This window comes from Antechinus flavipes, chromosome 2 (assembly GCF_016432865.1).
Source record: "Antechinus flavipes isolate AdamAnt ecotype Samford, QLD, Australia chromosome 2, AdamAnt_v2, whole genome shotgun sequence".
In the NCBI taxonomy this organism is placed as follows: Eukaryota; Metazoa; Chordata; class Mammalia; order Dasyuromorphia; family Dasyuridae; genus Antechinus; species Antechinus flavipes.
In genome coordinates this window covers 528,424,261-528,446,670 of record NC_067399.1, presented here as the reverse complement: position 1 = coordinate 528,446,670, position 22,410 = coordinate 528,424,261, and the positions used below count along the sequence as shown (strand labels likewise).

The following is a 22,410-nucleotide window of genomic DNA, read 5'->3' as shown; positions in this document are numbered from 1 at the left end:
TTTGATATAATTTGGTTGCTGGCTTTCTCCTTTTTTCCCTTTCTCCAGCACCTCCTCCACCTGTTCTGTCCTTCTTCCCTCATCTCGCCGGGCTTTTCCTGCCCTCAATCTCCCTTTCTTGGGCCCACCATCCTCTCCCCTCATCTCCTTTCCTCTCTTTGACCAGGACTTCCTTCCTCTTCCTCCGCTTCCCTGGCACAAGCCCTCCCTCTGGGGCACATGCCCATGCACACACATGCACACACAGACATACAGACGCACACACGCACACACAGACATACAGACACACACACACACAGACACACAGACACACTCCTTCTCCCCTCCCCTCCCTTCCCTTCCCCTCCCCTCCCGCCGCTGCCGCCGTCTGAGCGGTAGGTGTTTTTGCTGTCTGCGCCGGGCGGGCCGCAGTGCGGCTGCGCGCACTCGGGCTGCCTCCGGGGCTGGCAGGGCAGCGGCGGCCGCGGCGGCGGCGGCGGCAGCAGCAGCGGCGGGCAGGAGGCAGGAGGCAGGAGGCTGGAGGCTGGAGGCTGGAGGCTGGAGGCAGGAGGCAGGAGGCAGGAGGCTGGAGGGCAGGGAGCTAGTCAGGAAAGGAGGCGGGCGGGCGGCGAGTGGCGCCCAGCCGACCCAGGGGCTGCAGCAGCCGGGCAGTCAGGAGACGTGAGGGCAAAGGAAAGCAAGGCGGCCAAGTCCCCGCGGAGCCGTTCTTCCCGGGCTTGGGGGAGCTCTCTTCTCCGCCCCCAACCCCATCTGCCCTCCCCCCTCCTCCCCCAGTCGTCGTCGTTGTCGAGCGCCCCCTCCCCGGCCGGCCCCTGAAGGGAGGCGGCGGCGGCGGCGGCGGGCTGAGGCAGCCGGGATGCCCCTACCCCGCTGAGGCTCCCCCACCGCGAGGAGCCTCTTGGTCTCCCCGGTGATGTTCTCCGGGCAGCAGGAGAAAGCGATTCACTCGAGCCCTGGGGTAAAGGCCTAGTTTATCCAGCTTCCTTCCTTCCTCTTCCTCCTCCTCCTCCTCCTCCTCCTCCTTCTCCCTCCTCCTCTTCCTCCTTCCCCTCCCCTTCTATCCCCCTCCCCTTTCCCCCGCCCCCCATCCTCCCTCCCACCCCTCCAGCAGCGATGGCAGAGGAACAACAACAAGCACCACCACAGCAGCCCGATGCCCATCAGCAGCTCCCCCCCAGCACTCCCAGCCCGGGGGTGGCCCTGCCAGCCCTGGTGCCCGGGCTGCCGGGGACGGAGGCCCGCGCGCTGCAACACAAGATCAAGAACTCCATCTGGTAAGAGGATCCTCCATGGCAGGGGTAGAAAAGCCCAGGCACATTTCTGCTGCAAAGGGCTGAAGGGGAGGGGAGAGCGCCAGCGAGCGAGGGAGGGAGGGAGGGAGCGGAGGAGCTGCTTGATGCATTCGTTGCATGTGGGTTTCCTGAGTCTGGTGCACATTTATAGGACCTTTGGAGGCGTGTGCTCGTGAAACATGTAAACCTGGTTTGCCTCTCTAAACAACTCCCCTCTTCCCCCACTCCTCACCCCCACATTGTGACTGCAGATTAACAAGTTATTTGATATTTCACTTTGTGTGAGGAACGAAAGGATAGAAAATAAGTTAGATTGCATGATGTTAGCATGTATCAGGGAGTGGGGAATATGAAATGTGTTTACTGCTTTTTGCATTCACACAGGGAGAGGGGAAGAAGTGTATTGTGAATTTTCGCCAAACAGACCATTGTGCGTAAGAATATTAATATGCAGCGTAAAACCTAATTGTGTATGTGTCTGTCTCTTTTGACTTAGCTACTCCTTCTAGATGTTTTTGTCTTGTTTATTCCAAGCCTTCCTAAAGGAGTTATTTCTCTGCATTTCCTTTGAAAAAAAAAATACTACTCCAAAGCATGACATTTTAATTTGTGTGTATTCTGACAGACTATGATCTTTTGCTTTTTTTTTAGAGAATGGAAAACTGTTTTCCAGTAAAGGCTTACTATTTATTTTATTATACTTTAAGATGTTTGAAAATCAAAATCAAGTCAAATCAAATGTCCTTTTGTTGTTATTTTTTGGTTAGTGTATGACTGTTCAATAATTTAGTATTAAGATGAGCTTTTCTATGATGGTGGTCTTTTCATTATAAAGTAGAATGGCTGAGTTAGGTAACCTATTTCTCTTTAAGTGTAAATAAAGAGTGCTTACTATAATACCAAAAGCTCTCTTTTAGTTGCAAATCCCTATTTCAGAGAGATTATACATTGGTCTTAATGAATTCATGTGGAGTTTCATATTATGGTTTTTTATGTACTTTTTAAAGAAAGCAGGAAAATATTCTTTAGAATGTTGTTTGAGTTCCTTTTTTTAAGAACATAAAAGAACAGAATTCTGATGTTTTTGTTAAATAAATCCTTGAGATCAAGATAGAAATCTTTTCAGATCCATCATTTTACTATAAGTATTACATCCCCAAAGCCTCAGATTTTATTTTGAAACTTTATAAAGACTTATCTGAAGAGAGTTAGATCTTTGCATAAAATTTGTTGTAAAATGGTAATGAAATATCATGTTCTTAAGTTTGAAGAGTGGAATTGACATTTGTAATGTAATGTTTTGCATTATTTTCCTGAAGGGTTCATGTGTCCAGGTTGTCTTGGTAATATTTAATGGGTCAATTAATAGTTTCACATTATACTGTAGTTGGCAGTTGAGTATTTTGTTTGCAGTACAAATTTTTTAAAATTTGAAGTGTAAATTAATGCCAAAATTTTTTTGGATCTCCACATGATGTCATATTATAACTTACCTGGAATGGATCAATAAACAGATTTTTTTTTTCTTTACAGTTTCAGAATATAGGATTCAAAAATACATAACTGAGGAAGATACTTAATCTTTATGGCTTTTACTGTTAAGATTTTAACAAAATTAATATTTCTTTTATCAGCATAGCATAAATTAGCTTCCCTGAAGTCGTCATCCAATTGAATTAAGCTTCCATGTTTTCATTACATTTAGATGAGGTATCATGTCCAAGTTGACAAAATGGCTACTAAGATCCTTTAAGATAGAGCATTTTAAAAAGTGAAATTATGTGTACTTTTTAGTTAGGAAGAGAGTACAATGAATGAACCTTCACTTTTTCTATTAAAAATAATCATTAAAATAATTAACATGGAATTTTTAAGAACAATGAAAATTATTTGAATAGTGGTGTTACTTTTTTAATGTGGCTTATTAATCCTTCTCTCTTGATGCTTCATTTTCATATGACCTTTATAACTTAACTCTTTTGACTTGAACATGTGTGAAATTTGTCTTACCTACAGGCAGTACAGATCCGTTCTTAGCATCTGTACTGAAAACTTAGGAAATAAACATCTTAAACTTAATATACTTAATTTTATCTATTTTTAAATCATATTAACACATAATTTTGTGTCTTAAAAAACCTATTTGCAAAATTACTTTCTTTTTCATACTATATGTATGGTTGTAGATCACTTTACTTTTCATATTAACTATAGACTAAATAGCAGTAATGGTTACATTTAATATTGACTGCCTTTTTCTCCTTATAGATTATATTTCCATTGGTTCTATAAAAAAAGATATTTATGTTAAAAAGATGAAGTTCTTTGTTCCTGGCTTTCCCTAAGAAATAGTATCAATGTATAGGTATAATATGTAACTTAATTAAAAATACCTTTTGGTCAGAAAATTTACAGCTCTCTCATTGAACATTTTTAAGACCACAATACTTCTTAAAATGGTGATTTTTAATCCCTGATAATTTTCTGAAAGATGAACAATTTTGTTCTTCTTCTTAGATTTTAGTTCATTAATACTGTTAATTTTAAATTTTACTTCAAAGAAGCCTCTTAGATCTTAAATCATAAACAAGTCTGAACTTGTCCTTCTATACAAATATAAATATATATGTGATGTAGGCCTCTAGTTGTACAATGAGTTTATTCATTGTCTCAACTCATAGTTAATTTAGTCTGTTTATTAAATTAAAATGCATTATAACTAAAGAAACTTGTCTGTTATAATAGCAAATAAAAGTATGGGATTTAGAATCAGAAAACCAGGTTTTACTATTTACTGCCTATATGACCCTGGCAAGTCACTTCACTGATTTATCTTTAACTATAAAATTAGGGTCTTAGTAAATAATTTCTAAAGGTTTCCTCCAGCCTTAATTATATGACTTTCTGTCTCTGAAAGAAATGAAAGATTAAATTTAACTTACATTTATAGAATGCTTTAAAGTTTACTGAGCACTTTATAGGTTTTCTCATTTGATCCTCTCAGTCCTGAGATGTAGCTGCTATAATCACCTCCATTTTACAGATTGAGAAAACTGATGCTGAGAAAAATTAAGTAACTTGTCCAGGATTACAGAGCTAGCAAGTGTCTGAGGCAGGAATTGTAGACCTGAGTCTGCCCGAGTCTTAGCTTTAAAATAGAGCATATCATATACAACTGTGTAGAAAATAAAATTTGTAGCAGCCAAGATTATTTTTGTTTTTGATAATTCTTAAGCATTCAAACTTATTCAAAACATCATAACAAAATGAGTTGTTTGTATAATCAGTTATATCTGTAACTCAAGTACTAATGCCTTCCTCCTTTCTCATTTTCTATATACTTTCAAAGGGCTCTTCTCTAAATGATCTTCATAAACAGATGTCTTTTAAAATATTGTTCTAAGGATAATTTTTTTTTAAAGCTGCAATTACAGGTTTATCTAAATTTTTCTGTAGTTGGAGTGGCTATGGAAGAGGAGCCTTAGTCTCACTTTCCTAAGTGAGGATTCAACTCGAGTTTGTCTTCTGAACTGTTTCAAATTTCTGCAACTTTTACTTCACCTCCATGTTGCTAGGTACTTAGCAAATCTACCTATTGCCAACTCTTTCCCTTTAATTTCCTAATAAAGGAAAAACATAGTTACTAAATTTGTATTGAGATTTGGATAGCAATTTAAAGAAATTTACAAAAGCCAACATTTTGTAAGTCCATTATGTTGTTTTTCTGAGCAGTTCTACTTCAACAATAATAGGTGTATCATATAGAAGTTTATTGCCTGGAATGAGAGAGAGAGTTGGATGACCTCTCTAAGTTCCTCTGGTCCCAGGCTTCTGGGGTCAAATAGAAGGGGAAAAGTAGGAGGAGCTAGTTTTCATTTAAGAAGGTCATAGGCTTTTGAACTGGAAATGAAAGGACTCAGAGATGATTTTTTTTAGGCCAGGAGTTCTTAACCTGCAGTTCATGATCTTGTTTTCTAAACATTTTTAACAACTGGAGTTCAGCATAATTCCTTTTTAATCTTATGTGTTTTATTTTATGCACTCAAAAACATTCTGAGAAATTATTCAAATGTTTCACTAGATACAAAAAAGATTAAGAACTCCTGAATCCTACTGAGGTTAAATGATTTGACTTATTTGAAGTTACACATGTATTTAAGTAGCAGAGGTCAGGTTCAAACCCAAGGGTCCAGTGCTTTTTTTTTTTTTTTTTTTTTTGTCTTCCAATTATAATTAGGTATCCTCAGGTTATGAAAGGATCTTGTCTGCTTGGATAGCAATAATCTTCCTACTTGGAATAAAAATGTATTTTGCAAATAGGCTGTTACATATAAAATTTTAACTAATAAGGATCATTTTATAAAATAATCACAATTTATTGTAGTAAAAATATGGCTTATATTTACTCAACAGCTGTATGAATTAGGTTTTCATCTTTATGTGATACTTTAATGTAAATTTAAGTCTATTGGTAGTCATTTACAAACGTGCTTAAAAATAGTCTTGGAAAATAGGTCTCCATTACCTCCATTTTTTGAAAAAGATTGAGAGGAGGGGGATGGAACAGGACTAAGACTTGTTGAACTCATTTGTCTTTTGAAGTAAAGGTGAGATGAGAACTCTTGGCTTTTGTATATTTTGAATTTTGATTTTACTTAATGACAGCATGCATTCCAATTTTAACCCAAATCAAATAGATATGTTTTAGTTCCTTCTCTGTTATGACAGGGTAGCAGCTGTGGATTACTATGAGCAGCGAGTTTTAGAATCTTACAGTTAAATGTTAAGGTCACAGATCATAGACTCAAAGACTGAGAGTTGAAAGGACCTTCAGAGATTTAAGGGCCAGAGTGTGACTTGCTCAAAGTTATACTACTAATGCGTGTCAGAAGCAGAACTGGAACCTAGGACTTCCAGCCCTAGAGTCAATATTTTTTCATTATTTAATGTTAATCTTTGGTGATGTTTAGAGCATCAGTCAGATAAATACTTCATCTTAAGGAATCCCCTTACTTGTCTTGGAATACATGAGTAGTGATTTAATTCCTCAGGTAAAGAACTGTCAAAATGGAAATGGAGGAGGTAGAATTCATCTTCACTGTTTTGAGTAAAACTGCCCTCTCCAGAAGGAGGGTATTTAATTAATTTAAAATCCTGCTTTTGCTGGATTTTTTCAAGTTAGGTTAGGGATACATTTTAATATTTAAAAGTAAACTTGTACCCCTATTAATAAATAGAGAAGAGAAGCTAGAAAATAATACTAGATTGGAGGGAATTTGGTTAACTTTTTTTTTCTTACTACTTAAGTATTTGAATATTAACAATTGCAACTAATTTATTCCTTGTTATTGTATTTATCCTATTAAAAATAACCTGAGTCATTCTTTGTGAATGAAGATTCATGTAAAATTTTTTACACAAGAGAAATACTATTTCTTAGAATTTCCCCAATGAAGATAATTGCAATAAATTGAATGAGCATCATAAAATACACTTGCCATTGGTGTAAAAATGAACTCTCCTTATAAGACCAATAAGTAGGTGGCACAAGGTAATCTCAGATGATATATGTTTGAATAATGTCAGTACATTTTTATATTAACCTAATAAACCATAATACCCTTTCCTATCTTATCAAGGAGCTGAAGGAAATTGTTGCAAATATAAGAAAGATATAGTCTTTACTTCTTCATGTATAAAACGAGAGAGTTAGAGTAGATGACATCCAAGATCTCTTCTTGCTCTAAACTTGCTTGATTTTGTCAATAAATAAACCTTAATAGCAGCAACAGTAATATAGCATACTGTGAGAACAGATTAATGTGGTTATTATGAATTTAACTCTTTCTAGCCAACTAGCAGAGCCTTCACAAGGGATAGATTATTAAGACATCTTAATGTAACATTAGGTATCTATCTAGTAGCAATTTCTCAAGGTGTTAAATAGGAGAATCATGTGTTGGTAAAAAAAAAAAAAAAAAAGGTGTCAGGTACTCTAACTTTGAAATAAAAAATTTGGAAGAGAAGAAAAAGGAAATTAAAGGAAGGTTTAAGTTTTTGTTATTTAAATTTTCTGTGTAAAATTATATATATATATATATACACATATATATGACTTATAGATTATATATTTGGATTATCACAAAGAGATTTGTCTCCACTAATGCAAGTATGGTAAGTTACTTATTGTGGAAACCTTCATGAGGGTTACATGACCACCTTGCAGGAAATCTCAATGAACTTTTAAATATGGGAACAATTTTGCTAATCACAATCCTTTATTTCCCTTTTTCCCCTTGCTCCTTGTCCCATGCCCCTTTCAAAGAAATCTGTTTTTAATTTCTGAGTAGCTATTTTCTTCCTATTGGAGGATCTCAGTGTAAAAGAGATACAACCATTTATTCAACCAAGAGGCTGCAGTATTGGGGTCTAATGAATTGATGAAAGAACAGTCATCTTGCCTTAGGAAAGACTATGAAATGAAGAATAATATTGATAATGAATAGTGAAGACTTACAGTAATCAGGAGTTGATTACATTTATAAGACAATTACTTACAGGCTTTCATACTAAGAACATTAATAAACTCAAATACATGTCTTTTCTTGGTAGAATAACTTGTATGTTTTTATTTGTGGTACTTATTGTACCATTGTTTTGATTTTTAGACTTAGAAAATATAAAGATAAGGTAATGTTTATAGTACTTTAAAGTTGTTAAATTGGAAGGTAATGTTGGTGTCAATGAAGGCCAATAGTTTCCCCACTTCCTTTCTCTTATTTCCACTCATATCTTGAAACATGTACCAAACAATGGATAAAATACAGAAGTGATGATGTGGACACAAGGGCTCAAAGAGAAAAGTAAAAGGGGATCCCTTTTAATATTAATGGTCTCTCATATTGCCTGCTAGTTCTCTTTTTTTAGTAGAGCTTCCATTCACCCCATTTTGTGTATTTGACCTTGGTTTATGGCTACCACTCCACCTTTTTATGCTTTGCAATCTTTGAAACCTCTGCTGTAAATATTCCTGTGCTACTAATTTCCAACTTTCTTTTCTTTGCATAGTGTTTATTGATCCTCCTTTCTTCAGAGCCCAACTTAGTTATCTTAGTGATAATTTCTTTCTATAAATTCCTGTAAGCATCATTGCCTTATAGTAATACCTTACACTCATAACACTTTAAGATTTAAAGTCTTTTCTTACAATAACCTTGTAATGTAGGCAATGCATGTATTATTGCACTCATTTAAAAATAGATTCTGAGACATAGAGAGGCTAAGTGATTTTTCTTTAGTGACAAAATAAATATTGGAGCTAGGATTTGAATTCAAGTTATCAATGTGCTCTTATCATTAAGTTGTTTCTCCATGTTACTCTTAGGGAAGAATTCCCAGAGGAAGTGAGACTTGAGTTGGTCATTGTAGAAAGTATATGTGTAAAGAGAAGGAGATAGTGTATTAGTATTAGAGGGATGACATCTGCATTTCGAAGCACAAAAGTGGAAAAGTCACAAGAAGGGATGGGTTCATCTGGTATATAACGTGCTGCCATCCTTTATTGCTTGTCTGCATAATAGCTCACTTTTCAACTAGTGAATCAATAAGCATTTGTGAAAGCATATCTCTGAAAATATGAAAAGCATATTTTCCCCATAATAGTGTGTTAGATCATTCAAGTATTAATTATCTCCATATTTATAGATGAGGAAACTGAGGTTCAGAGAAGTTATGTGCATGCTTTGTTGGTTTCTTGAGCAGAGATAATATCTTTTTTATATTCCTTACATGCAACACAGGATGCTTTACATAGTAGCAGCACTGACTTTTCATTCATAGCCTAGTCTTAAAGTTAAACTACATATGTGAGTTTTTACTATTTTGAAGTAAAACATTATTTGATACTAAAAATAAACCTCAGTCATCATTTGACCTTATTATTTCCTCAAGCTATTGTCTTGTATCTCTCCTTTTTTTCACATCCAAATTTTCTAAGAAAACGCTTGCTGTATTCATTGCATCTTTTCTCTCCTATTTCTCTCTTTTAAACCCTTTACACTTTGTCTTCCAGTCTCATCATTTAGTTGAATCTGCCATCTGCTAAGTTATAAATCATATCTTATTGGCTTTTTTCCAGTTTTCATCCTTTTTGACTGCTCTACAGCATTTGACAGTGCTGATGACTCTCTCCTGCATATTCTCTCCTCTTTGGTTTTTATTAAGTTTCTTTTTTCTGGTTCTTCTTCCAACTTTTTTGATTGTTCTTTGTCAGTCCTCTTTGTTGATTTTTTATCCCTATCATGCTTTCTAAATGTGGATGTACCCTAAGCTTCTGTTCTATTTCCTTTATTATTAATATTATTATTATTATATACTTTCTCATTAGTTCACATAATAAAAATTCCATGAATTTACTTATGATCTCTTTGCATATGACGCTAAGATTTGTATAGCCAACCCTATCCTCTTTCCTGAGATACAAGTCCATATCACCACTAATTGTATATTTTAAATTATTCCAAAGATATCAAGATATCCCAGGGATAACTCAAACTAAATGTTGCAAAACAGATTAATTCTCTGTACCCTTGTCCCTAACTAACCTCTGCTTTAAAATTTTCTCTTTCTGTTCAGGATACCGCTACACATCAAGAATGGGCTGTTTTGATTCCTCACTTTTCCCCCTTCCACATATCAAATCTTTTCCTAAATTTTGCCACATCTGTTACTTCCAACATTTCTCACATCTATCCTTTTTTTTCTCCACATGACCAGCACTCTAGTTCAGACCTTAATGACCTCTCACCTTGATTGTTGAAATAGTCTCCTATTAACTGGCCTCTGGGTGCCACATCTCTCTCTCTCCACTCTAGTCTATCATCTGCACAGTTGCCAGAGTTATTTTTCTAAAGCACAGGTCTGGCCACATGACTGCCATGCTTCATAAACTTCAGGGCTTCTCTATTGCCATTAGAATCAAATATAAATTTCTCTACTCTTTGGCATTCAAAGCCCGTTGCAACATGATTCTGACCTACCTTTTCAGCCTTATTATATGTTACCCCTGTTCATATGCTTCATAATCCAGCTAAGCCAGCCCCTCTTGTTTTTCCTTAAACACAACACTCTATCTCCTGACTCCTTCCTTGCCTTTGCCCAGGCTATTCATTCTATAGTTGAAATGTCCTCTCTCCTTACCTTAATCTCCTAGTTTCTTTCATTCTGTTTTGATGTAGTGCTACCATTTGGATGTGAATCTTTTCCTGATCCCTCTAGTTGCAAGTATCCAATAAAAATGTCTGGCATGTAGTTTGCATTTTATAAATGCTTATTTATAAATAAATGATAATTCAGAAATGGAAAATTCTTGGAAGTTGTGGTGACCATTAAACTGGCAGTAGATATAGAAAACTTTATCTAAAGAAGAACAGATGAAGATTTTACATGAAGTCATGATTCTATATTATATTAAGCTTTTCCTTCCTTCCTTCCTTCCTTCCTTCCTTCCTTCCTTCCTTCCTTCCTTCCTTCCTTCCTTCCTTCCTTCCTTCCTTCCTTCCTTCTCTTCCTCCCTCTTTCCCTCTCTCCCTCCCTCTTTCTCTTTTCCTCCCTTTTTCCTTCCTTCCATCCTCTTCTCTTTGTCCCTCCCTACCTCAAATAATACTGTTGTTACCCTGCCTTTCCTTAAATACCCCACCCCCAGAAAAAAAGGAAAAAAAATAAAGTCCTTTTAACAAATAGACAATCGAGCGAAACAAATATATTGACTATGTTTGAAAATGTAGGTTTCATTCTGTGCTTTGAGTCTGTCGCCCTTCTTTCAAGGGTGATTCAGCTATCATTTTTCATTTATTGGTCCACTGTAATTGTGGTTTGTGATTCATTTAAATGAGGTACAATTAAAGTCCAAACTATATATGGGTCAATAAAAGGGGGGAACCCCAAACTCCAACAAAGTAGTAAAGATTACATTTTACTTGTTCTGTTCTCCCTTATGAATTGATCATTGTATATATACACATGACTTGAATTTTTTTTCTTTGCTATAGTTGCTGTTCTGATAGGATTTGCTTTGCTCTTATATCATTTTATATAAATCTTTCCATATATTTACTTTTATTTGTCATTTCATGAAACAATAATACTTCATTACATTGATCACAATTTGTATTGCCATTCCCCAGTTGTTTCTTGTTTTTCGAGTATTGCCAATAATAAATACATTATGAAAATTTTTGTATAGATAAACATTTACTAAAGTCTTAGCTTTATTAGAGGATCAAAAGCATGAGTTTTATAATTCTTAACATATATTGCCAGATAAATAGGTGAATAGTTCTGATAGCAGCATAATAGTATTTGTAAGTTTCTGCATTTGTCACAGTACATTTTCAATCAAGGGTCCTTGATATTCACCGGTGGACGTTGGTGTTACAGCAATAAATGTTGATGGTGAACGAGGATAACAGTTAATGTAGATAAGGTGGAGGAGGGGAAGTAGCATAGGTCTTTGAAATGAAAATAGTTGATTCAGATGATGAAAAATAGAATATAAAAAACAGCAACAATAGCTGCACAATAATATGGGGATGTTCATATTAGAAGACAGACAATTCTGAGACGGACTTTGATTTAGTAGAGTAGAAGGAGGAATATAAATGGATTGGAGGACAAACATGGATAGAAGCATTTGTATAGGTAGAAAAGTTTTTAATTCTTAGTGGATGACTTTAGATGACTTTAGGACTTTATGAAAATTAAGATCATTATGGTGAGCTCCATTACTAATTGTTCACAAATCATCCATTTCATCTTCTACATTTAACCAATTTTCCTCCAGCCACAAAAGAGAATTCCTGATTTTCTCTAAAGAAATCCTTTCCCCTGATCTTAGGATTTGTTCATTGACCTCTTTAGAGAACTTGTTTCCAAATTTTTCATTTCCTTCACTAGTAATTCCTGTCTTTCCCTTGCCATAGTTCTGTCTTTTGACTTGCTAGCAGATCCAAAACTTTTTGCTAGCCATCATCTAACTTTTAAGAAACCAGTTTTTTCTGGCCATCATCTAGCATCTAGCCTTTTTTCCAAATGTATGTTGTTGTCAGCCTTTCTGTAAGTATATTCCCACATTTGCTCTTTCTACTTCCTGCCTTATTCACTAGCCCAGGTTCTATCCTTATTACTGTATTGAAAAGACCAGTCTTTTAAAAAAAAGCTTTATTAGTGACTTTTATTTATTTTTTATGATCATTTCTGGTACTATTATCCTATCTGTCTACTATGTGACATATTCCTCTTGCCTCTGAGAAGAAAGGTAGTGGTAGATTGTAGGTTCAGAATGAGGCACACATTTTCAGACATAGCTAGTTCATTGATTTGTCTTGTTATATTGTGATTACTAGTTACAAAGGAAGATTCTATGGAAGATTGGAAGCACCATTGGGAAGAGATAGTGATAAACCAAAAAAAGAGCATGAATAAATATATTTTTAAAAATACTTCTTTTTCTCCTTCTGCCTCTTTTGTTACAAAGAAAAATAGTTAAATTTATTTTTAAGCAAAAATACTTCATATGGTGACCATGACTGACTATATATGTGTATACACACACACACACACACACACACACACACACACACACACACAATATTTTGCTCCTCCTTTTCTGCTAAGATAAGGGAGGTATGTTCTCTGGGACTTTTATTCATTTTTGTTTCTCAAAATGTGGATTTCTAAAATTTAATGATATTTTAATTTATGTTGTTTGAAACTAATTTTTTAAAAATTACTAGTGATTTAAATCTAATAAAATTCAGTGCCTAGACTCTTCTGTAATATATGTGTTCATTACTTGCTTCCTGAAATTCTTTTTTCCTGGCTTCTCTGACAGTTTTTTGAAAAATAATTTTTATTGAGAATTTAATCATTTAAAAACTTGAACACTTCAATATACAAAGAAGAACAAGGAATATTGTAGATATAAAACTGAACTTAGATAAAATGTTTATTTTATTTAACCCAGCAATTGTCCTATATGTATGTCCCCTTCTGAAATTTTTTGTTTGCTTTTGTGCATTTTTTTCAGTATTTTAATAATACTTTTTTTTTCATTCTTTTTTCCCTCTGTGCTTCACTATTACTACATTTTAACTCCCAATGTCATATCCTCAGAAGCTCTCCTTTTAAACAAAGAGTATAAAGAAAGAATAATTCATTGGGCATGTCTGAAAATTTGTTTCTTTCTGACCTTTCAGCTCATCACTTCTTTGCCAAGAGATAGATAAAGTAGTTCGTGAAGTCATAATTGGTCATAGCATTAGTTATTTGGTAATTTTTCAAAGTTTGTTTTCCTTTAATTATTGTCATCACTATGTTGTTCCATTGTTTCATAAATTTCATCTCCTCATTTGAAAACTGTTCATATCCATTGTGCACTTACCTCTTGGGAAATGGCTTTTAATCTTACATGTTTTGTATTAATTCCTTACATTTCTTAGATGTCAAATATCTATTAGAGAAATTTGTTACGATTTTTTTTCCCCCTGATTTACTGTTTTCCTCATAATTTGAGCTGCATTGACTTTGCTCTTGGAAATGCTTTTCAATTTTTATGTAATTGAAATTGTCGATTTTATCTTCTGTAACCAGTTTTGTCTTTTGTTTATCTAAGAATTTTCCTCCATTCACAGAATGTTATTCCATTTTTTTCCCCTGGTTTTTTTTTCCTTTAATGATTATCCCCCTACTAATCTGATCATTTCTTTTCTTCTTTATCTCCCCTTTTTCTCTATTCTTTTCTTAATAGAATCCTAAACCCATTAAAGATTTTGTCTTCAGTTTTATGTTATTTTTCTTCCTGTTCATGTCCTCAGTCATGTTTATTCTCCTGACTTCAGATATCACTTCTATATGGATGGATTTCTCCAGGTAGGCCTGACTTAAATGCCAAAAGAATGCATCAGCTTTGAATGTTACAGTATCACTTAAAACTCAGAATGTTCAAAATAGTTCTTTTTTTTTTTTTTTTTTTAAACCTCAAAACTGGTCTTTCTCAACCTCAATTTATGAAATGGAATATCAGCATGATGTTGTTCCATTTTACCACTCTAGAAACCTTACTTAACACTGCCTCATCCTTTTCTTTTTCCTTCATTTCCTATATCCAATCTTTTACCAAATTCTACCTTTTCTCCCTAACACTATCTTCTAGATTTGTTTCTTCTTTTCCCCTTTTATGCCAAAACTTTTTGTTATCAGTGCTGGGTTCAGATTCAGAAGATCTGAGTTAAAATTTTTCATTCTTTCACTAAATAACAAATGTGCGCTTGAGCAAACTATTTCACCTTTTTGATTTTGTTTCCTCCTGTATAAAATGGGGAGAATACTTGCCCTATAGTATTTAACCCATGGAGTTTATTTGAAGAAAAAATAGCACAATATAAATGTGAGATATTATTATACTAGCCTAACTGCCTTTCCTGCCTGTAGGTTCTTTTTACTTTGATCTATTTTGTATACATATGCCCAAGACTAACATAATTATCAACTTTTATGCTTCAGCTCAAGAACCTACAATAATTTTTTATTAACTATTAAAAAGTTGCTCAATCTAGAATTCAAAGCTCTCTATATAGTTTTACCTATTCTTGACTCTCTAATCTTATTTCTCATGACTCCATATCATTCAATTCCCCAATTCCATGATACAGGACATCTTTTGCCTCTTTTACTGTTCTTGTGCTTTGCCTAGTACCTGCACGTAGTAGGCATTAAATAGATGTTTATTGACTGACTGACTTACCTGCTTCCATACCTGTGGACTAAACATTCCTTCTGGAATGCCTTTCCCTCTTTTTTCCTACTTATTCAAATTGTACCTGTCTAGGGAACCTTTTCTCCATGAGCTCATGTGAATTGTCTAGTCCAAATTGAACTCTTTCTTTCATCAATTTCCTTTATACTTAAAATTATTAGTAAATAGTTTAGTTCCTAATTTTTCTTTTTGTGTCTGTGTTGTTTCCCCCTCCCTCCCATTTTATTAGTCTGAGTTTTATGAGAGCAGGGGCAATATTTTATACTTCATTCTATCATTAGTGGTCTTGGAAACATAATATATTGTCACTAAATTGACTTTATTGAAATTATATAATTTTATAAATAGGATTTTTTATTTGCATAAGTAGAACCAAACTTAGGGTGACTGGATTGATTTAGAGAGGATTTTTATCTGAATATCTCATTACTTTGCTATACATCTTATGTTCTGAGTTCTTAACTCATCTTAACAATCCCTCTCAATATTTTACCATCTGAAAACTTGATTATGCCTTCTGTGTCTTCAAGTTATTGATTTTACAGTATTGAATTAGGTAGGGCCAAGAGTAAAGCCCAGAGCAAACTGCTCAATTTCTCTTTAAATTAAACCATTAAACCATTTGTCTACTCTAGTTCATTTCATCTTAATAGCCTATAATTTTCCATCTTTATCACAGGTATATCACAAGAGTTTTTGTCAAATGTGTTATAAAGACAATGTAAATTATGTTTATTGCATTTCCAAGGGGGAGAGTGCTTAGTTCAATGAGATTTTATTAGTGAACCTATAATAGCTCTAATGATCCCTGCTTTTAAATATTTCAAAAATACTGTTTTTATAGGTACCTTTTAAAATATCACATTTATCTCTAAATTTATCCTTCCCTGTCAAGTGGGCCATTCTTCATAATGAATATTTAAAAAGGAAAAAGAAAAAAAACCAGTTTAACAAAATTAGTTAACATATTGACCATAACCAACAATATGGGCAATATTCTACACACATAGACTCTTACCTTTTCTTTACTGCTTTTAAGAAAGTGATCACAGACCATTTGTTTAAGATTATGTTTTTGAATTTTGCTGGTATTACCTCTAAGCAATATTGTACTGTTCTTTCAAAAAATAAGTTTTTCTGTTTTTCAAAATGAAGGTAACATTTTTTCTATTGCCAGTAATTAAATACTTTCTACATGGTTCTTTAAAGATTACTGCCTAATCTCTCTTTAATCTTCTCTCTTGTCAATATTTGTTCTATTATCATTCTAATTTAAATTGAAAATTGTTCTCTTTTTAATAAAAAAGAAGCCCCAAATGGGAGTTGAATACTTCTCTTTTTTTTTTCTGTCATCTGTTAGTATTTTATTACCTTCCTTAAGAAGCATGTCCATCTCTTCCTTGTTCTACCTGTTTTTCTAATGTAACTGATAAACTTCCACCAAAGTACTACATGGAATCATAAATCTATAATCTTGAATACTAGATTTAGTTCTCCTAATTTGGAATGAAAGAGACTTTACAGGATATCAACTTCAATCTGATTTTACTGATAAGGAAGGCAGCTGAGGCACTGAAAGTTTAAGTGACTTGACCAGAATCATACCTAATATCATTTAAGTTCTATACCATTCTTCACTCTTGAATGCTTAGCCTCATTTTGCCCATTTAGCCCTGCAATATTTAGCACCGGATTACTCCCCTTCTTCACCTTCACTCTTATACACATCCTGCTGAATTAAGATGGAAAACAATCCTACAACTGTTCTAAGTCCATTATAAATTTATACTAGACAACCTCAATTCGACCCTTACTGCTATTAGGCAGTTTTTCTATACCTGTCTTATCAACTCATTGCTTGTTCCATAGTGACTTTTCCAAGCCTTTCTCTCCTAAAGCTTCCTGTGTTCCCCCTTCCTCTACTTTCTTATCTAAGAACCTCATTTTACAGAAAAAAATCAAGGCCATTCATTAAGAGTGTTCTCTTCAATTATCATTCATATCCCTTCCATACTCTCTCTTCCTTTGCCTTGTCTGACATGATGAGGTGACCTTACTCTTTATCAAGAGTAGCACCTTGGTTGCTCTATTTGCTCAAATAAATCCATTTCATTCTCTTCGCTCCAACAGATTGTCCCTTTTGCTATCTCTATTCTGTTGCCTGTTTCCAATTCTTCTCTGTTTAATGGTTCATTCCCTACTGTCTAAACACATGCCCATATTTCTTCCATCCTGAGAAATCCCTCACCTGCTTCTTCCTTCCATGCTACTGTTCTGCATCTCTTCTGCCTCATGACTAATCTCCTTGAAAAGGCTTCTGTAATTGTGTCAGTGCTCTCTCTTCTCTCATTCACTTTTTAACCCTTTACAATCTGACTTTGAAGTTCATCATTTGGGCAGATTTCCTGTCTTCAAAGTTCATATTGGTTTCTCATGTGCCAAATCTAGTTGCTTTTCTCCTTGATACTTTCTTCCTGTTAGATTTTTAGGGTACCACTCTTTCTTGATTCTCCTTCCACCATCTGACAGCTTCTTCTCAGTCTTCTTTGCTGGGTCCTTATCCAAATTTTGCCTTCCAATTATAGATGTCCCCCAGAGTTCTATTCTGGGCCTTCTTTACTTCTTTTTCTGCAATATTTCACTTGGTGATCTCATTAGTTCCCATGGATTTTAATTATCATCTTTATGCTGACTTCTCAAATCTACCTTTCCGGCCTCAGTCTCTCTGATTGTTATGGGCCAGAACTCTGAACTTGAAACAAGGATTCTTACAAGGTACTAACTAAGTGGCAATGATGAGACAATGGTTATCTAGTTTAGCATGGTGCTTAATAGTTCTCTAATTCAGTACATGTACTTAGTACTTAATATAGTTCTACAAGATTCACACCTATGATAAAAGAGCATATAAGCTCAGTCAAACTTGGCCAGATTGAGAGAGAGCTAGAGAAGACCAGCGGACTGGAGGCTGAAGCACACAAATCCTTGGACTTAGATTCATTCATCCCACCTCACACCACATTGGTGGCAGGCTTTTTTCTTTAGTTTCTCTACCGAAAACAAGACTCCAGAAGGACTCTAAGAAAGTTGCCCAGCCCCAGGAAAGGAGGCGAGACTTTAAAAGAGATAATAAAGGATTTGGACTTTAACCCCTGGCTACGCTTGTGATGATTACTGAACTGAAATGAAGGCTGCCTCTCAGAGACCCTCAGGAAAACCCAAACCAAAGAACATTATATCTGATGACCCTCCTCCCCCAATCTCATATTTCTAAATGCCTTTCAGACATCTCAAATATGATGTATGGTAGACATCTTAAATTCAACATATCTATAACCATCTTTCTCCCTAAACTTTCCCTACTTTCTGCTTTCCCTATTACTGTAGAGGACAGCATCATTTCCCCAGTGCCTTCGGCTTACAACCTAGGTGTCATCTCAATTCCTTACTAATGTGGGTGACCCCCTATCCAATCTGTTGCTCAGGCCTGTCAGTGTCACATTTATAAAACTTTTGGTATAGGCCTTTCTTTATCCTCTCGACATTGTCTCCATTCTAGTGCTGAGCCTCATTACCACATGCCCCTGCCAGTGATTTGCTTGCTTCAAGTCTCTTCCTTCTTTAAATTACGTTCTATTTAGCCACCTAAAACATAGGTTCAATCATGTTATCCTCCTACTAAATAAAGTCCAGTGGCTCCCTGTTACCTTTGGAATCAAATATAGATTCTCCGTTTGGTATTAAAAAACTCTCCATAACTGGCGAGACTTACATGAACTGATGCTAAGTGAAATGAGCAGAACCAGGAGATCATTATATACCTCAACAACAATACTGTTTGAGGATGTATTCTGATGGAAGTGGATCTCTTCGCTAAAGAGAGCTAATTCAGTTTCAGTTGATCAAGGATGGACAAAAGTAGCTACACTCAAAGAAAGAACATTGGGAAATGAATATAAACTGCTTACATTTCTGTTTTTCTTCTCGGGTTATTTATACCTTCTGAATCCAATTCTCCCTGTGCAACAAGAGAACTGTTTGGTTCTGCACACATATATTGTATCTAGGATATACTGTAACCTATTAAATATATAAAGGACTGCTTGCCATCTGGGGGAGGGGGTAGAAGGAGAGAGGGGAAAAATCGGAACAGAAGTGAGTGCAAGGGATAATGCTGTAAAAAATTACCCTGGCATGGGTTCTGTCAATAAAAAGTTAAAAAAAAAAACTCCATAACTTAGTCCCCCTTCCACCTTTTCAGTCTTCTTGTACCTTTTTTCTGATCATGTACTCTTTGATCCAGTGACCCTGGTCTCCTTTTAGTCCCACAAACAAAGCACTCCCTTTTTTCACCTCTGGACATTTTTTCTGATTGTCCCATTATGGGTCAGAACTCTGTACTCAACAAGGATTCTTACAAGGTGTTAAGTCAGTGGAATTGATAAGACAATGTTTATTTAATTTAGCATGGTGATCAATAGTTCTCTCATTCAGTATATGAACTTAGTATTTAATATAGTTCTACAAGATTCATACCTATGATGATGTAATTATAATAGAGTATATAAAAAGCCAATAAGGACAGAGAGAGACACACAAAGACACAGACAGACAGACAGATATTCCATCTTTGGTCAGGCTCTTGGTGGCTCTCCTGAGAAATGGTTCAGACTGGGAAGGGCTTGGAGACAGACTCGGAGAAGACAGAAGATTGGAGGCTGGAGCATAAGCTTTCCGAGTGAGACAGACTTCAAGAGAGAGACCATGGTGGTGGTCCTTTTGCTCCCCCACAGAAAAACCAAGACACATTCTGGAGGACCTCATTCTGGCTCCAGGCGAGGAGACAAGACTTTGAAGGAGATAATAAAGAATTTGGACTTTAATATCTGGCTATTCTTGTGGTGATTACTCTATTGAAATGAAGGCTGCCCCAAGACCTCCAGAAACTCAACCAGAACACTATAGTCTCCCATGCCTGGAATGCTCTTTCTTATCTCTGCCAGTTGCCTTCCCTGGCTTCCTTTAAGTTCTAAATAAAATTCCATCTTCCACAGGAAGTCTTTCCTCTTTTAATTCTAATGCCTTCCCCCTTAATTAACTTCTTATTTATCCTGTTTATAGCTTTATAGATTTTGTTTGTGTCTTGTCTCCCTCAATAGATTTGAGCTCCTTGAAAGTAGGGCCCATCTTTGCCTATTTTTATATGCCCAGCACTTAGCACACTTCTTAATATATGTTTATTGATTGATTAAAGAGTTTGGTAACATAGGTCAAGGTATGACATTTTACTTAGCTACAAAAGGTTTTTAGAATGGGCCCAATGACATTTTATTTCCAGGAGGTTGCATGAGTCATAGGAAGTAAACAAAACCAAAATGCTCTGCAGTCATTTTTGACATCCTTGTGCTTTTCTAATCATACAAAGGGGGCCTGATGGTAAGACTCAGTGGTTATTAAACAATCTATATAAATTGTTTTTATATAATCTATATAAATTATCTATATAAATAAGTCATCCATGCTTAAGGCAATGTAATTTGAAAAGCAATTGAAGACCAACCTCATATTAGGTTAGGAAGAAGATTCTAAAAAAATGGAAAAAATCATATTATTCTTTTATTAAAAACAAAGAGCAAAGATAAAGACATTAACAGTTATTTATACCTGTTTTCCCATATCTATAAAATATTTATAATAATAGTCTTTGTTTAAGATATTTTGGACAAAAGCATAAGGAGTGAATTATCAAAATTTTGAAGGCTGCTTTCTATAATATACTATAGTATTTTTCTTTACATACATTACACAAATGAGAAATGTAATGATTACAGCTCCCATATGACATTTTCAAATTGATTTTCAAATTAATAGATTCACAAAAATCTTATGAATTAGGTAGCATAATTATTCTGATTTCACAGATGAGGAAATTGGAGTGCAATAAGATTAAATATTCTACTAATGATCATCTAGCTTGATAAGTAGTCAGAGATGGTATTTAAACTTGGGTCTTGATTTCAAGTTTTCTATACTTTCTTATATCTTTATGTTTCCTTGATATTTAAGAGGCATTTGACATGTCAAAAAGTTGTGAATGAGACCTTACATGTATTAATCACAGAGTTACCAATCCTATGACCAGGAATATTGGTATCTATAGTGATAGTATAAAAATATTGAATCATATCTTTTTCTTGCTCTTAGAGACAAATACATTAATCTCTCCCCAATCTCAGCCTAGCTCACTATGTGATTCATTACTTTATTTTCTCACCTTGGTTTCACAATTATTGTTCCCATGTTTTGTTTTGTTTTTAAACCACTCATTATCTAGGATTTCATTGTTAAATCTTCATTTCAATTTCTGTCTTTTGTTTGTAGTCTTTGAACTGTTTACTGTTTTTATCATGTTGGAATCCATAAGATTTTCTGCTTTTTTACATTGGTTTCTCTATCCACTAATATCCAGTCAATTTTTGTGAAAATTCCATGTAGTACTGAGAAATATGTATATTCTTTGTAGTTCCATTTAGAAGACACTATTAATTTTATTGCTCTGGTTTCTCCAGCAATTTATTCAGTTCTTTATTTTCTTTTTTATTTATCTTTCTTTCTTCTTCTTTTTTTATTTTTATTTTTATTTTTTTTTCCTTTATCCCAAACTGAGAGAGGGACATTGAAGTCTCCTATCATTATTTTGTTACTGTCTCTGTTTTCTTATAGTTTAACATTCCTTTTTGAATTTGGATGCTAAGGTATTTGGAACATATATTTTTAATAGCAGTATTTGTTAATTGTTCATAGTTCCTCTCAGCATAATGTAGTTTTGTGGTTTATTCCCTTTTTAGGTTTTGAATGTTTGCTTTTGCTTTGTCTGTTGGCATGATTACAACTCCTGATTTTTTAGATTCACTTGTTGCATTGCAAATGTTTTTTCTTTTTCTTTTTCGATTTTCTCATTTTATTCTGTGTACATATTTATTTTTTTAGGTGTTTTTCTAAGTAAACAACATATTTCAGAATTTTACATTTTTATTCCGTTTCACTTTTTGAAATTTTATTGGATTGTTTAGTCCATTCACATTTAAAGTTATGAGAGGTGGGGTAATATTTTCCTGTTTACCTCCAATATTGAGGTTGTTTTTTTCCTCCTAAAATGGGATTCCTGTTCTTCTTTCCCCTCCCACTTCCACCCACCTAAATAAAGTACTATGACTCTTTAGTTATTTTAGTTAAATCTCTTTTAAGACAAGCTCTGTTCCCATTGACTCTCTTCTTTCCACCTTCTACTCTTCTCCCTTCCCA

General features: G+C 34.9%; 1 protein-coding gene across 1 annotated transcript in view; it reads left to right on the top strand.

Annotated features, from left to right (window-relative positions):
- Positions 1-445: 445 nt before the first annotated feature.
- RFX7 (regulatory factor X7) overlaps positions 446-22,410 on the top strand; it is a 165,793-nt gene continuing 143,828 nt past the window's right edge. Inside the window, exon 1 of the mRNA XM_051980706.1 lies at positions 446-1,274. Coding sequence (XP_051836666.1) covers positions 1,114-1,274 — 161 coding nt within the window. The 5' untranslated portion in view covers positions 446-1,113. The remainder of the gene's footprint in view (positions 1,275-22,410) is intronic.